Source organism: Rhinolophus ferrumequinum, chromosome X (assembly GCF_004115265.2).
Source record: "Rhinolophus ferrumequinum isolate MPI-CBG mRhiFer1 chromosome X, mRhiFer1_v1.p, whole genome shotgun sequence".
Lineage (NCBI taxonomy): Eukaryota > Metazoa > Chordata > Mammalia > Chiroptera > Rhinolophidae > Rhinolophus > Rhinolophus ferrumequinum.
In genome coordinates this window covers 11,944,633-11,962,147 of record NC_046284.1, presented here as the reverse complement: position 1 = coordinate 11,962,147, position 17,515 = coordinate 11,944,633, and the positions used below count along the sequence as shown (strand labels likewise).

The following is a 17,515-nucleotide window of genomic DNA, read 5'->3' as shown; positions in this document are numbered from 1 at the left end:
CAGCGGCTCCTCTGTGGGCTGGTACATCCCCCTCCCGGGTGCACAGCGGGGACATTTGATCTGCGGGGTGATTGATAAGTGCGGGAGAGGGGCCGTCATCCCTGCCTCCCTCCCTCCTCCTCCTGCTCCCTCCCGCTTTGCTTCCCTCCTCCACGGCTCCCTCCCTCCTTCCTGCTGGAAGCGCTGCCCGGCGGCGAGCCGCTCCAGTGGGGATCTGCCTGCCCGGGGGCGCCGCCCGTGCTCGCCGCCGTGCCCTCGCTCGCGGGCCGTGCGGGTCCCAGGCTGTGTCGGCTCCCGCGCCTGCCCGGGTCGCCGATGCTGCGGGTGCCTCCAGGGGAAGCTCCGGGCGGCACGCTCACTGGGTAAGTTCTAAGCACTCGGGAACGCCGCGGCGGCGCGGCGGGCAGGCGGGCTCCGCTCGGCCCCCTGGCCCCTTCTCGGCCATCTCCCCTCGCCGAGGGAACGGCGTGGAAGGACCGGGAGCCAGCTGCCCGGGACTGCGCGCTGGGGCCACCCTCGCCTCCCACCCCGCCAGGGCTGTGTGGCTCCGGGACCTTCCGCGCGGGCGTGGTCGGGGCTCCGGGCGTGGCACAACCCCCGTGGTCACTGCCACCCCCGGGTGAGGACAGCGCGTGTGGCCGTCTCGGCTGTGGGCCCCGCGCCCGGCACCAGGCGTCTAGCAGCAAGGGGGAGGGCAGGTAGGGCTGCGCTAGCGGTCGGGGCCCGGCGACGCGGGACTCGCCGAGCCCCCTGGTCGCCTGGAAGCGTCCTTGGGGAAAGGCATTTGCCTGGGGTTGGGGAGTAAGGTGGGGAGAGAAGGTGGCCGCTGGCAGGCAGTTGAATACCCCCGCCTGTCCCCCCCCCCATACACACACACAGACCACTGCTGGCTTGGGGACTCCTGTTAACCCCCTGGTGGGTTGGCGGGTGGCCGAGCGGAGGTAGGCTGCGCGCCCGACTCACTCACCGCGCCCTGGCCAGCGTTGGCGACTGGAGCCGGACTCTACTCGGTTAGATGCGAGCGAGACTGAGGCCACCGAGTCCCCGTTTCTGCCTCCCTCGCGCCGGCGAGGAGAGGGAGCGTTTGCCTTATTTTAGCGTCCGCCTCTGCCTCCCTTGGGCTCCCAGCTCACCTTCCCACTGCCTTCAAGCCCGCTCTCCCTCGCCGGGTGTTGTGGCCGTTCTTCCCTAGACGCGGGGCCAAATGAAACTTGCTTAAAGTGGTTTATCGGGGCTGAGGCTGATTTGGTCTCTACAACTATGTTTGGGAACGCCGCTGGGGAAGCTCAGGGACGGACTGGAGACTAAGCATTGGTGGGAGGGTCCATGGGAAGAAGATCTGCCACAACACCTCAGGGTCCCCCGTGCTGTTACCCCTAGCTAGCTTACCGCATTTCCTTCACTAAGGTTGCCAAGAATTTCAAGCGCCCCCAGCTTTCCCAATTTCTCCTCTCTCTCTCTCTCTCTCTCTCTCTCTCTCTCTCTCTCTCTCTCTCTCTCTCTCTCTCTCTCTCTCTCTCTCTCTGAAATTCCTAAGAAAAGTGTCTGTCCTCAAGAAATATTGACAGCATCACCAATGCCTTGAAGGAAATTACTATATTTGAGAAGTAAAACTAATATTTGATATTTCATTTTCAGATACGTTTTTTTTAAAAAGAACACATTTAGGTAAAGCATCACCACCCCTATTTAAGTTTAGGTAGATAGTTCTTCCATCATCTACCCTAAGCAGTAGTGAGCTTTTTGGAAATCTGCTGGACTGGGACTCAGAATTCCTGGGTTCTGTTTCTAATTTTATACATTCTTGACCTTAAGCAAGTCAGCACTTCCCCTGGTTGAGGAATGTCCTGTCCGTACAGTGGATCTGATTTCAAAGGTCTTGTCCAGCTCTCCTGTTGGCTTCTACTTCCATGAAATATTAGCCTAATTAATAAATGTTTGTTAAATGGATGACTGAATGAGTACACCATATCTCTCTAGGAACTATGTATATGTAATATTTGGAAATATGTAGAAATAAATGCCTCTTTGCTATGAAAGGAAGCTTAATCATGGTCGCGCTGCATCACTCTGCTGGCATCTAATGATGCAATTGCAAAGGAGGGAGGCCCCCTCCCCTCTGAGGACAGCTCATCTCAGTGTCACCCTTTGGCATAGAGAAGGACAATGTCACGCCTCAGAAGGAAAGGATCTTGCCCAAGACCAAGCAAACATTACAGAATGGGGAAGGGGCTCATGATGTCTGGTTCAAGACTCTTCCCAGAAGGAAAAGGAGGGGGGAAAGAGAAAGCCTGAGGAAAATTCTGGGGGAGACTGCCATAGCCACAGGTTGTTCTAGTGCGTAAGTTTATAAAGGGTCCTGAGCCCTTCTTGGGGAGGAAGAGCTTATACCGACAAACAATCCCAGGACCTGAGTGTTTGAGGGAAGGAGGAGGGGAGAAGCAGAGGGCTTTGCTTTCTCAAAAGGCTCATTTGGCCTATGTGATCCTCTCTATTCCACATTTGCCACAGCAGTGGGTCCCTGTGTTGACTCTATCTGCAGCAGGCTGGGACTGAAGAGGTGGGGAAAGCAAGCTGAAGTATTTCGCGGGACAGGCACATGACTTGCTGCATTCCTTTCCCACTCTTTCATTCCCTCCTTTTCCTGCCTCATCTCCCCGAGAGGTAGCCCCTGGAACTTCCGGGCAACAGCAGACATTCACATCTTGCAAATGGACTGCATACTGGGAGACTCCTGGGTTCGGGGAACTTAAAGTAACGAAGGAAGGCGTAATGACATGACAAAGGCAAAAGTCCAACACCTGGCCATTAATAGTGCTTTGGAAAGGTTAACTGAATCTGATTGAATGTCATAGCTGGGAGGGTCCGTAGAGTCCACCCCTTTTTACCAATGGGAATGAGAAGATCCAGAAACAAGTGACATAGCTGGCAACAGAGCTAGATCAGAACCTACTAGATCTACTGGGTTTCAGTCCGGACTTGGTTCACGTCTCCTCTCTTTCTCAGGAGCCAGTCTTCCTGCCTTGTTGCTTTCTGTTCTCCTAGCTTCCTGGCCCCTGCCTGCAGCCTGGAGGGCTTAGGCACCCTTCCTTGGGCTCCCACTCCCAGCTGAGGCTCAGCCTGGCAGTGCCTTTCTGACACCCACTCCTCTTCTCCTTCCTTTGGGCAAAAAGCTCACGTTTAAACCTCATTATCTGGCTAAGTATAAACCTCTGGGGGAGAAGGGTTTGGTTGTTGTTTATTTCAGTCCATAACCTAACGTTGAGCTGACTTTCAGAATCCAGGCAAATATCGGGGCCAGTCACCACCAGAAAGTAATTCTCTGAGTACTGAAACAAAGCTCTGTATGTAAAACATACATCCCCTAGGAGAACTCCTCACCCTCCTACATAGACACACTGGTGCGCACATTGCCCACCCCTCCAGAGCATCTGAGCTAGGAGGTTGGCAGGCAGCCCCAATCCTGTAGCAAAGAGGCATATCTACACACACACACACACACACACACACACACACACACAGGAGAAGATCCTAACGGACTCCTGGTTGGGAATCTCGAATGAGATCCCCCGCCTTGGAATGGCCAAGGAGGGAGGGGCAGGTGGAAAAAACCACCAGAAGGGTGCCAGCCCCTTAGCGGGGGCCCTCCTGGAGAACCCCTCTCAAGGCGCCTCGCCAGCCGCTCGCCGCCCGCGGGTTGGAGGTGGAGTAGTTCAGAATCAACTGCTGCAGCCTGGATTTGAGCTTTGCAAAGCCACTAGCTGGGAAGGGAAGCATCTGCCCCTCCCTCGCCCAGCGCACGCCCTGGATCCACTGCCTACCCCCACCCCCGTGACGTCACCCTAGCCCTGTCCCGGGGAGCCTGCAAAGCCTCTCAAATTCAAACTGCTAAACGCACTGCTGCCGCTGCCACCGGATTGGAAGCGCGCACCCAGGCTCAGCCTTCGCCGCTGCCCGCAGACCGGGCCGGCCGGCTCGCCAACCTCCCCACGCAATCGCACCCTAAGTCCGGATCCGCTCCGCTTCCCGCCGCTCCAACCCTCCGGTTCCTCTCCTGCCGCCTGCCGGATTTCTAATTTCTGCGCACCCCCCCCACCCCGGGCCAAATTAAATCAACCAACAGAGAGCAGGGCATCCCCCCCCCCCGAAGCGGCGTCTTCTTTTACCTTGCTCTCCCTCTTTTTCTGAAGATGCTAAAGTACTGGCGGACTGCAGAGGAGAGGGGTCCCGACTTCTCCTAATGTGTGAGTAACCCCCATGCCGCTCTATCTTTGCTCTTCCATCCTCCGCCTCCCCCGCCGCCAGTCCCCTGATTTTCCCACCCCTTTTGCGCAGTTAAAAAAAAAAAAAAAAGTAAAGCAATTTCTGCTGCGAGCGCAGGACGGGGGGAGCCGCCCGAGATCTCTCCAAGATACCCCAGGGAAGGAGGAGGTGGGCTGAATTTAGTAGGACAACTCGTTTACTAATGACTCCGTGGCTGGCTGCGACCCGCCGGGAAATCAGGTGCAGGCATGTGTGTTGGGGGACGCTTGTGTGGGTGAGCTGGGGGCGGGGGGAGGGAAAAAAGAACCGCTTTGGAAAATGCAGTGATTTCATTCTGCCGTGTGGTCCACTCCCCGCATTCTCCCTCCCTCCCACTCCGCCCCCTTGCTTTGCCATTTTAATCGGGCTTCCTTGTTTCTTTCTCCCCGCACCCTGCTCTCTCCTGCTCCCCGCCCCCCCCAAGGTTTGCCTGTAGGTACCTGAGCTGACACCGACGGTGCCTAAAGATGCTGAGCGGCGTTTGGTTCCTCAGTGTGTTAACCGTGGCCGGGTTCTTACAGACGGAGAGTCGCAAAACTGCCAAAGACATTTGCAAGATCCGCTGCCTGTGCGAAGAAAAGGAAAACGTACTGAATATTAACTGCGAAAACAAAGGATTTACAACTGTCAGCCTGCTCCAGCCCCCTCAGTATCGAATCTACCAGCTTTTCCTCAATGGAAACCTCCTGACGAGACTGTACCCAAACGAGTTCGTCAATTACTCCAACGCGGTGACTCTCCACCTGGGTAACAACGGGCTGCAGGAGATCCGAACCGGGGCGTTCAGCGGCCTGAAAACCCTCAAGAGACTGCACCTCAACAACAACAAGCTCGAGGTGCTGAGGGAGGACACCTTCCTGGGCCTGGAGAGCCTCGAGTACCTCCAGGCTGACTATAATTACATCAGTGCCATCGAGGCAGGGGCATTCAGCAAACTGAATAAGCTCAAAGTGCTCATTCTGAATGACAACCTTCTGCTGTCACTCCCCAGCAATGTGTTCCGGTTCGTCCTGCTGACCCACTTAGACCTCAGAGGAAACCGGCTGAAAGTAATGCCTTTTGCGGGTGTCCTTGAACATATCGGAGGGATCATGGAGATTCAGCTGGAGGAAAACCCATGGAACTGCACTTGTGACTTACTTCCTCTCAAGGCTTGGCTGGACACCATAACTGTCTTTGTAGGGGAGATCGTCTGTGAAACTCCCTTTAGATTGCACGGGAAAGATGTGACCCAGCTGACCAGGCAAGACCTCTGTCCCAGAAAAAGTACTGGCGACTCCAGTCAGAGGGGCAGCCATGCTGACACACACGTCCAAAGGCTGTCACCTACCATGAACCCTGCTCTCAACCCAACCAGGGCTCCCAAAGCCAGCCGGCCACCCAAAATGAGAAATCGGCCGACGCCCCGGGTCACCGTGTCAAAGGACAGGCAGAGCTTCGGCCCCATCATGGTCTACCAGACCAAGTCCCCCGTGCCCCTCACCTGCCCCAGTAGCTGTGTGTGCACCTCTCAGAGCTCAGACAATGGTCTAAACGTAAACTGCCAAGAAAGGAAGTTCACTAATATCTCCGACCTGCAGCCCAAACCTACCAATCCAAAGAAACTCTACCTGACCGGGAACTATCTTCAAACTGTCTATAAGAACGACCTCTTAGATTACAGTTCTTTGGATTTGTTGCATTTAGGAAACAACAGGATTGCAGTCATTCAGGGAGGTGCTTTCACAAATCTGACCAGTTTACGCAGACTTTATCTGAATGGCAATTACCTTGAAGTGCTGTATCCGTCTATGTTTGATGGACTGCACAGCTTGCAGTATCTCTATTTAGAGTATAATGTTATTAAGGAAATTAAGCCGCTGACCTTTGATGCTTTGATTAACCTCCAGCTACTGTTTCTGAACAACAACCTGCTGAGGTCCTTACCTGATAACATATTTGGGGGCACGGCCCTCACCAGGCTGAATCTGAGAAACAACCATTTTTCCCACCTGCCTGTGAAAGGGGTTCTGGATCAGCTTCCAGCTTTTATCCAGATAGACCTGCAAGAGAACCCGTGGGACTGCACCTGTGACATCATAGGGCTAAAGGACTGGACAGAACATGCCAATTCCCCTGTCATTATCAACGAGGTGACCTGCGAGTCTCCAGCTAAGCACGCAGGGGAGATACTGAAGTTTCTGGGGAGGGAGGCTATCTGTCCAGAGAGTCCCAACTTGTCAGACGGAACCATTTTGTCAATGAATCATAACACAGACACACCTCGATCGCTTAGTGTGTCTCCCAGTTCCTATCCTGAACTCCACACTGAAGTTCCACTTTCCGTCTTAATTTTAGGATTGCTTGTTGTCTTTATTTTATCTGTCTGTTTTGGGGCTGGTCTATTCGTCTTTGTCCTGAAACGCCGAAAGGGGGTGCCAAGTGTTCCGAGGAGTGCCAACAACTTAGATGTAAGTTCCTTCCAGTTACAGTATGGGTCCTACAATAGCGAGACTCAGGATAAAACGGAGGGCCACGTCTATAACTACATCCCCCCACCTGTGGGGCAGATGTGCCAAAACCCCATCTACATGCAGAAGGAGGGAGACCCAGTAGCCTATTACCGAAACCTGCAAGAATTCAGCTATGGCAACCTGGAGGAGAAAAAAGAAGAGCCAGCCACTCTTGCTTACACTATAAGTGCCACTGAGTTGCTAGAAAAGCCGGCCACACCAAGAGAGCCTGAGCTGCTGTATCAGAATATTGCTGAGCGAGTCAACGAACTTCCTAGTGCAGGACTAGTCCATTATAACTTTTGTACCCTACCTAAAAGGCAGTTCGCCCCTTCCTATGAATCTCGACGCCAAAACCAAGACAGAATCAATAAGACCGTTTTATATGGAACTCCCAGGAAATGCTTTGTGGGGCAGTCAAAACCCGATCACCCTTTACTGCAAGCTAAGCCGCAATCAGAACCAGACTACCTCGAAGTTCTGGAAAAACAAACTGCAATCAGTCAGCTGTGAAGGGAAATCATTTACGACCCTATGGCATCAAAGTATGCTGCTCCAAACTGTTGGAAGCACCCGCATTTGTTTTTGTGTTTGTTTGTGCTCTCCCCTTCCCTGCGTCAATGGGGGACTTTGAAAATGTTTGGGGGACGGGGTGAAGCCATGATACTGCTTTTTCGAGCTTTCCTTTAAATTATTTCTCTCTTGCCCCCCCGCCCCCCCTTTTCTCCTTCTCTCCTTAGGAATCATCATTGACCATGAATGTTTCTACGATGCATTTTTTCATATATTTTGTTTATGGTTTTGTTTCTTTTCTTCTTTTGTTTTTTCCGGTGGGGGATGGGAAGAGGAGATTATAGTGAATGAAGACAGAGTCAGCAGACTTTTCAAGTGAAAATGGCTATTTAGTGTATTTTGTAGAAGATCTCCAAAGCTCTTTTGAGACTATAAATTCTTTTGTAAATAATGATATATGGTATTTCCATCTTCAATTATCGAGTGTAGCCAGTAGGCACCACTGCTTTGTGTTAAAGTGCCTTTGCACTTTACGTACATTACTTAAATGTTGCTTTTAGCTTTGATAAATTGAACATATTTTAATGTGTTGTATTTTTGAAATTAAAAACACCGTAAAATAGATCTAAATGTCAGCTATATTAAGTCAACGTGCAGTTTGCTTGAGTTGTTGAAACCAGCCTGTCATCAAATGATTCTAGGTCTAGGGCTTCATAAATTTAACTGTAAAATATTTCCTTTCCTCTGGATTTGTTCTAAGTGATTTTATTTAAGTCAACTAAGGGGATTTAACAGTGGACTAGAGGTAATAAACTGCCTCAGTTGGGATTAGTAATTCATTAATAAAATATATTTAACCCAATATCAGAGTGAATTGAACAATTAATGCCCTTCCGTAAATCATTATTTTACACTAACATGGTCAGTGTTTTAGATTATTTTTCTAATTAAGAGTACATTACACAACTTGTAATATATTTTTTCTGCATTAAATTAGATATTTTTATATATTTAAATGACAGAGTCTGTATTTCTAACTTTTTAATTGAAATTAATATTTTTTCTGCCTATTGAAACATTTTCTATAAACACACACCAGTAGAGGCCGCCACACACCTCATTTAATAAAGACATATGAGCCATTAAATACCTTGAAGGAAGACTTCAAAGGTGAGATTAAAACTTCCCAAGTAAATTCTCTGCAAATTCAAGGCAGCAGAGACGAACGCGTACGTTACTTTCTTTTAGGATTAAAGTTTAGACTCGGAATCCTTCTCAATTTTCACATGTTCAGAGAAAGCAGGTTTTCCTCTTGAGTTTATCGAAGTGTTAACAGGGTGCTATCAAATCATATACTATTTGCACCTCCAAATTGATTAAGAAGTACCTAAACGAAGGACGTAAGCATCTTTTTTTCTTCTGCCTTCTTTAGGCGTGTGTTTCTTGATTTTTTTTCCTTGTCAGTTCGAGCGAGCCTTTTGTTTTGAGCATTAAAATGATTTTAACTAACCAAGTCTATATAACGCTTCTGAAGCCTTATTAGTCTGTAAGTTTTAGATGCAAGCATTATTGTGTGATTTAAACAAACAGCCCTTCTTTACAACAAAAAATAGTTTTGTTTTGTCTATTGTAAATCCTTATGCAACTGGGGTGGTGATCTGCATATAAAGTAGTCCAGCTTTTCAAATCCTTATTAAAGCAATTGATGGCTTCTGAAAGAAGCACACTGTTTCCTTTTCATAAATAAGTTACTGACCATAATAACCCTTTATTATCATGTGGAGATTGAAGTGGATCCTCATAACTTACTTTTAAAGCTTTAAAATGACGAATAGTATATTGTCTGTCACTATAAACAATTCATGTGATAGGCTTTCAATTAGAAATTGCTTAAATCCAAATTATTTGGATGAATGACTGGTGCAAACATTTTTTTTTTAACAATAGAAGGTAATTGTGTCTATATAAATATAAAGGGAAGGCGGTCGGGGAAAAAAAATGCCTCCGACAGCCTAGAATCTCTGAATATCTACAGTGACAAGCTAACGTGTGCATGCTTTGATTAGAGATCATACCTCCTATTTAAATCCATTAGATCAAAATGGAAAACGATGGCCTGAAATGATCTACAAGAAAGTTAATGTAAAGAGATTTCACAGAAAAGGAGCTAGAGTATTATGCTAGCTGAACTTGGAGATAGCTCCTGGAAACCACTCCTCTTTGAGTGAATTATTTATATATGAGTTTCAAAAATCCTCTCGTGGCTGCTCTCATTTGGTGCAATGACAAATACAGAATACTGAGGTAGGTATTTGGGGAAGCGATTATGAAGGGAAACTAACATACATATTCTATTAAGACAGTTTTTAGGTTTAAACTATATGGCCAGGACTATTGATGTAGAGATACTACTTCAGCATTTGTTCTTATTCTCCTGAAAGTAAAGTCATTCCTGTAAAATGCCATTATCCATAGAAAAACTAATTCATTAATTTTAAATCCAGATACTTTCATATTCATGTAGTTACATGATTCTAAAGAGGCCTCCTGGAAGAATTCAGATTCATAAACTCTCCTACTTAATAATTATGGTTTAATTCTAGATTCTCATGCTTTTTAGATCTGTACTTTATTTGTATTACGTTTGAAAATGAAATCGTTTGAATTTGCTCCAGATTATTTCGTTTAAAGGCATAATATACCATATACTTTGAAGCTTTATTTTCTAATGCAATCACAAACACTTTGTTTATTAACTTAACATCCCCACTGACTACGTATTGTTTTGCTGTATCCACTCAAGTGCTTTCAAACATATTTTATTTTAGGAGTTTTATTTTTATCTCCTACAGCTGGATTTTGCTATTTCACTTTTATTTCACATGCAGCTTATAAGGGGTATGAGCATCAGCACAGCGAAATGGTTCCAGCCAACGGAATGTGATCTCCCCTGGCCCTGCCTGGAGCAGATCTATGTCTGGCCCTACAAATAGCAAATGGCAATTCCCTTTGATGCTAGCTCTTAATTAGTTGCTTTCACTGCTTCTGAATATACCTGTGGCTAAGTCTGTATCGAAACACTCACAAGTACCATTTCTCAGTCTGGACACAATTGCCAAGAGTCTAATTTGGTTCTGGACATTGGTCAACTTGTGTGCCTTGATAGTTCACTCCAGCAGTTTGGTGAGTAAGGAAATTACCCTTCAATTTCCTCTGCTTTGTCCTCTGACCTCTAAGGTGATTTTATTCTTCTGAGTATCTCCATGTCATCAAGGGCTCAATATTTTATGGATTTTACAAAAAGTGTATAAGGAACAAGAGAGAGGTTCTGGGATTTTTCAGACTCTGGGAATTCATTTTGATTGGACGCATTTTGGAAACATACTAGATTGGAGGCTAGAGTGAAGAGAGCCTTCCAGGCAGTTCTCCCAATTCAGTCATTTCTTCAATCATTGAAGAAATAGTTATTGAGTGCTTGCTTCCTAGGTGCCAGGCGCTATGTTGTACGCTGAGGGGGCACAGAGGTACAGGATCTCAGCCCCACCCCCTCACCCACAGCGGTGGGGTGCTCAGTGCTAAGAAAGGATATGCATGACAATTGCCCAGAGTAAACAGTGGGAACACGGATGAAATGTAGGCAGTTGCGTTTTTTTAAAGGTGATGCTGTGCAATGAAGTATAAAACTGACATATCTTCAATAGACTAGCTACACTGCAACCATTATTGACATCTCTTTAGAGTTACACACGTAAAAAGGAAAAAAAAACCCACTAAAATAAAATAAAACAAATTTCTGTAGGACAAGGCCCAACAATATGGCCTGAAGGGAGCTATATATGTGTGTTGTCTAAAGATCTACAATTTAAAGATGAGTCCCAAAAATGTAAATACAAAATCACAAATGTACTTTACTTTTCTGGACTATCCATGTTTTAGAGGCAATATTTACTTTATATTTCAGTGGCTTAAAAGATCACATTTTGGCTTAAGTGTCTTTTACCAATACAGTGTGAAGGCACTTACTTCAATCCTGAGAGAGAAAATTAAGTACTGTATATAGGTGTACTTTGCTTCTCACAATGGTTGTGCAAAAAGTCATGCGTAAATTGTAGTTTTGTAAATCAAATTGTATTTTAAATGCATTAGGGGAGCTGCCATTTAGAGGAATCTTGTGAATCCTTTTATAAAGCAGAAAACCATTTTATAATACAAATAATCACTCTCTAATTTATCTGTTTTGTATATTTGGATTTTCAATATTGACTTTGCTTAAAACGGAGCCCACCTGCATAATAAGAGTGTATTTTGCCAATGCTGCTTGTGCTACCAGTTTCTTGGTTGCTAAGGGCTTATACTTGAAAATCTGCTGCAGTTTTGTGTGAATTGAGCTATCAAGCGATTCCATGATGGTGCAGTAGCATTCCTGAACAGTCCAAGTAGGCAACCCATTTCAACTTAATTGAACACAGGACTCTTCGGCCCAGCAGCGTCTCCTCTCAGATGTGGCCATGTTTCATTAGAGGGTAGAGTGACTCCTGGCTATAAAGTGCTCAGAGTCACAGGTTTTATAATAAATATGTTATTATGTAAACATATTGAAGTGCATGTGTGTTAGAACTTTTTAGCAGTATTTTAGCTTGAAAGTACTTGTACAAATACTGTTAGATTTAGTTGCAAATAATTGTTCTCAAGTTACTGGAATAAATGGCAAATGAAACAAGCTCTCGTGTAAATAGATTTCTGTGCCAAATAGTGACATTGTTTCAAAACATGAATGTCATATTTTGGGCTGTTAATAGGCAAAATGAAATATTGGAAATGTGATCAAATGATATTGTGTTTTATTGGATAAACTGTTTACGCAGTTATTTTATGCTGTAGTTAGCTTTCAGTTAATAAATAAATATTCACTAAAAATGAACACTTGAATTACAAAAATTCTTCAGACTCTTAAGAGGAATTAATTGCAAAGTATTACTGGAACCATCCTCTTTGACTTGCTATATGCTGTTCAAAGGTTTACAAATTAAGGTTTCTCTTCTTTATATGATCAAAATTTACATATGAAGGGTCAATGAGCTCTTTAAAAACAGATTAATACTTTTCTTTGAATGTCCATTACTATCAGACTTTTAAAAATCAACAAAAACAATTCCAATAGAGATGTCTCTTTAGGAATTAAAAAATCTACTGATTTCCCACTCCCCCCACCCACGCCACAGCCAACTATTTTTCACCATAAAGTTCTAATACCACAACTGACCTAATAAATTTATATTTTATAAAATAGGAGACAGATTTACATGCAAATCCAAGGAATAGCAATTATGAATTCATTAATGGAGATACTATTCACTAGAATCCCAAGAGTAGAGCTGAAGGAGACTGGCAGGGGGCGGGAGGTGCATTTGTTGCTGTTACTGTGGTTATATGACAACAAAGTCATTTCGGCTGTTTGCATTTGGTGGAACATCAGACTGTATCTGCCAGGTATGCTCCATTCGCAAATGTCTAACATAACAAAGGATGTGAGATTCCTGTGGTGGACACGAGGACTTAAAACAGAGTATCCTCTCTTGAGAGTATTACTTTGCTATGTGCACAGTAGATTCCGTTTATTTGTGTGGCCTTCACAGGGTAGCTGAAACAATTGGAAGAGCCTCATTGTAAAGTGTCTTGTTGGAGAATGAGACTTGGTGCTTTGTACAGTACATTATCTGATCCTTTCAAAAGATGAGTTGAAATGGAGTGGGAATGAATGTCCAGCTCCCCATTCTGAACACATGTAACATAAAACATCAGCAAGTCGTGTGTGTCTGTTGATACTGGCCAAGGACCAGCAAAAGATGTTGTCATTCCCGAATGGGGGCTGGAAACGCACCTGATCCATGTTTCCCTGGGTAACTGCTTTGTCATTAGGTAAACATCATTTTTATTAATTGGATTTTCAAATACTATTTTGTTTGCCATCAAGATTACCCTAAAAAGGAACATTTGAGCTAATTATCTGTCAGATCCAGTTCCCTGCATTTGGGGACATATTTGATCTTGACGGAATGTTGGCGGCAGCATGAACGTAAGGTAGTTTCTGGCTCACAAAGTGACTGTTGGGCAGACAGAATAGGTGAAGGGCGTCTATGTAGGTAATCCCTGGCTGCGCCCGCACTTCTCAAGCCCCTTTCACCTTCACATTGTTAACACCTGACATAGTGTTTTAGAACATAATAACTCCCATAAATGTTTCCTTAACGAGTAAATGAATAAGACTCTGGCTTTCATGTGAACATGAAAGAGTTGAAAACTGGAGGATCTAAGTTCAAAGCATAATTACAATAGATTCTTAGCTTTCCAGGACGTCTTAAACAAATATTTAGTTGGAACGTTTTCAGAACTTATGCGAAATACACACATGTGCGCGTGCACACACACACACACACACACACACACATCCCGTGAGGATTGTTCAGAAGTTCCGGTAACACACAGCCAAGATCCAAAGCTTATTACATGCAGACAGGCCCAATTTTAACTGCCACTTGAGTCTGTCTTTTGAACCCAGTGATCTCTCTGTAGAGTTAAAAGTGGCTTTACTGCTGAGCTGTGAGATTGCCTTGGCATTGGCTTTGGGAACGGGGAGATTCTGAGGTGAGAGGAAATGCACTCCCTGACGAGCTAGAATGACGAATTCTTCCAGACTTTATCATTTAGTTCTCCCTATGGCTCTGTGTATTTCATTGGTTTGTTTAAGTCTACCAGATAGGAGAGAAATTCCTTGGGCTCAAAACTATATTAAGGCATATTTCTGTCAGAACATGATTGTCTCGTCGTCTGATTTATACAAGATAAGAACCTACAGGTGTTGTTTCATAATGAAGACTCCTAGGATGTGGGGTTCTGATCTTCGTGCACCTAAAAAGCTGTGAGGACAAGTTATAACTCTCCTTGGGTCTCAGTTTCCCCATCTTGGAATAGTATTGGACTGGATGAAGTCAATGGAATACTCCCTTTGGTTCTAGGCTATTTTGGGAGTGGTTGCTACACACAAAACAGGGCATTGAGACAATTATTCAGCTGATGCAAGTCTGAAAATCCCTTACCCTTCTCCTCCCTTCAATTGTCTCATTAGAGCATGGCCTTACTCTGATTTGATTTTTACAGGATTCAAAAGTACCATTGGTCTTGGGTTAATCTCTCTTCCTAAATTGGTCTTTAAAAAACGTTTAAACCACTTTCCTTACTTCTCTGTAAATCACAACATCCTACTCATTCTTTGGGTGGGGGTGGGGGTGGTGGCTGGGGAAGATGATGGCTTTTCCATTTAGATGTTTTGCAGAGGAGTTGTCTGTTGGGTTGATGAGTTCAATTATTCTGTGTGATAATTAAGAAAGTTAAACTATGAATCTAAAAATACCACATTATCCCATTTCAGGGCATAGAGCAGTTTGCCAATTTATTTGTACATCATCCCACCCTTTTAGCCAACACTGCCAAGTGTCTTATCATCAGGGAAACTGATGGACCCTTGGACAATTCTGTTGAGCTTCAGAAAAATCAATGATTCATTCCAGTGAGAAAAGCTCTCAGCTGACAAGTGGTGTTTGTCTTCTTTCTGATCATAAACTTCAGCCATTGTTTTATTGCTGGGCCAATGTGTCTCTATCTGGTCAAATAGATTTTAACTGGAAAGCAAAGAAATAAAGTTTTCAATCTTACAATATTCATCGGACATGATCTTTGCAAGAGTGAAAAAGAGGAAAAAACATCCATTCAAAATCTTTTTCTGCTTCCCAGAGGTTTCTGAGGGGCTTGTTAAAAGCATTAGTGAACAAAAGGAACTTCCAGCTACACTTTGCTGTGTGGTTTCTTCCGCCATGTTACAGAAGGTTATGAAAAAACAAGTGTCCAAGCCATCATCTTAAAAAATAAATAAATAGGATGCCATTGAGATACTAAAGAATTAGGGTATGATTACATTTCAAATGTTTTACTTGAAATTTGGCAACAAAATATATTTATTTACTAAATTGATTTCTGCAAAGCAAGTACGTTTTTAAGCAACAATCTGGGTAATCTGAGAGAGGGTTTTGTTGAACGAATCTCATTACTTTTAGATTTTTGGGGTGCAGATTCAGCAGAAAGTTGTTTAGATCTACTATGCAAATAGCTCAAAAGCTCTGACATTTTAAAAATAAGTGAATTCTTCTGCTCTTACAGATTAAAATGGGGAGGCTCTACCTGTGTTGGTGCAGTTGGTTGTTCTGCAGTTGGACTTTCTGAGTTTTCCTTTAGAACAAAATCAAATATCCAAGGATAGATATTTGTACAAAGATAAAGTCTAAGGAGGAGAGGAGTAAATATACACTATCTCGAATGGTTTCCAACAGAGGGCCAGGAAATACGTAGTTTCACAAAAACCCTCTTCCCTTGCCTCTCCAAGAGAAATCTTCTCCAAATTGTGATCCATGACTAAGAAACAAATATTTCCTATGTGAGTAAGACTTTGAATGTTACTGGGCTCTGTTTGCTTTTGTCTTCAATCACACTGACTCCCTCTGATTTGCTGACTGAGGGGGATCTGAGGACATTGGCAGGACAAGGAGCCCTAAGAGTTGGCCTCCATGTCTCTACTGACTAACCGTGTGTCACTGCATCAGTTCCTTCCCGTCTCTGAGCCTCAGTTTCCTCATCTGAAATAAAAAACAAAAAGCAGCTAGACTTAGCCTTCTCCGTCAAAAGAGCAACTCCTGGGGAAACCTGGAAATCCAGTTCAATTCACAAAAAAGTAGCAAATCACTCACAAACTTGATACATGAACGATCATTAATAACACATCATTTTCAACAAACCCTCAAACCTGTTCGGTGACACACCAGTGAAAACGTTTGGAGTAGAAGTTTTATTGTTCCTTTTGGCTTAAAAAACAAACAAACAAACAAACAAACAAATGAGTCTCATGATTTTCTCTCCCGCATCCTTATTCCAGCTCCTAAACATTATAATTGTATAAATCCATTTACACAAAGAGTATGAGTAATTTCTGGTAGTCCTTATGTGGTAACAGATTGTCTCTAAAAATACAATTTATGGAGTGCTCATTGTGTGCTGAACACTCGAGCAGATGCTATGCACGTGGAAAACAAATCCACAAGTGTTCTTGAAGGCCCAGCCTGGGCCCAGCACTGGGATGAGACTCTGGGGAGAAATGGAGACACCACTAGCCACTGCCTGTGTGCCAAGGACCTCCTATATGTTGGGGAAATAGAACATACACACTCGAAATAACACACAGCTCCTGCCCTCGGGGAATGTATGATCAAGTGGGGAAGATGAGCTACTTATCCATGAAAGGGGTATGAGAGGTCAGGGTCCGAAAAGAAAAAAGATCAATGCAGACTAGACTGGCATTATCTGAGACAGCTGCCTGGCGGAGGCAGGACACAAGAAGAGCCTTGAATTGGGGACATGCTTGGGGAATCAGCAAGCTTGACAATACAGAGGATGCCAAAAAAATGTACACACATTTTAAGGCAAGAAAACTGTATTAAAATTGTAATACTCAATATGTACCAATCACAAAAGATGAATACAAGTCACGTGTCACTTCTGCAATGACAAGAGGGGCTCAAAGTGGTTACCATCAGTGTGCAGACACTTCTGATTATGACGAACTACTGCTTCAGCAACGTTGACCAAAGTGTTCAAATCTCTTAAAATGTGTATACATCTTTTTGGTACCCCCGGTATAAAGACAGAAATAAGCGTGTGAAAAACATTGAAGAGAATGGAAGGATCGGCTTGAATGACCTTTTGATGGCTTTGAAAGCCAGAGTAGGACATTTGGACTTGATTTCATTAATAATGGAAAGTTCGAATTTCTAAGATACATTGATGCACTCTGCAGAAGTATCTTTGTGTCTTATGCAAAGCAGAAATAAGATCCTTTTCATATTTGGGGGCTTTACATTAGTAATTAAATACAACAGAACCCTTCACAAATTTATAAAGCATCATTAAAAAATCCACTATAAAAAACAATAAATAATGGAAAGTTCTTCAAGCAAAAGTTGTAGAACTCTTAATATTTGCATAGGGCCTTATAAAATATTTCACATGTGTTTCTAATGTTAATCCTTATAATCACCATTTGAAGATGATTATCTCTGCATTACAATGAGGAAACCGAGGTTTAGGGAGATTGGGTACATGGC

The 17,515-nt window shown here is 44.3% G+C and overlaps 1 protein-coding gene across 4 annotated transcripts; it reads left to right on the top strand.

The window, feature by feature from the left end:
* The first annotated feature begins 202 nt into the window (after positions 1–202).
* On the top strand, positions 203–12,124 carry SLITRK2 (SLIT and NTRK like family member 2). Of its 4 annotated transcripts, XM_033117467.1 has the most exons (3): positions 203–362; positions 4,191–4,244; positions 4,727–12,124. In XM_033117467.1, exon 3 carries the CDS (start codon positions 4,770–4,772, stop codon positions 7,305–7,307), a length of 2,538 nt encoding a protein of 845 aa, XP_032973358.1. In that variant the 5' UTR covers positions 203–362; positions 4,191–4,244; positions 4,727–4,769; the 3' UTR covers positions 7,308–12,124. The 4 variants fall into 4 exon arrangements, with proteins under 4 accessions (XP_032973358.1, XP_032973374.1, XP_032973350.1 ...); XM_033117483.1 differs by lacking the exon at positions 4,191–4,244; XM_033117459.1 differs by lacking the exon at positions 203–362 and having other exon boundaries at positions 3,697–4,244; positions 4,727–8,169.
* The last annotated feature ends 5,391 nt before the right edge of the window (positions 12,125–17,515 follow it).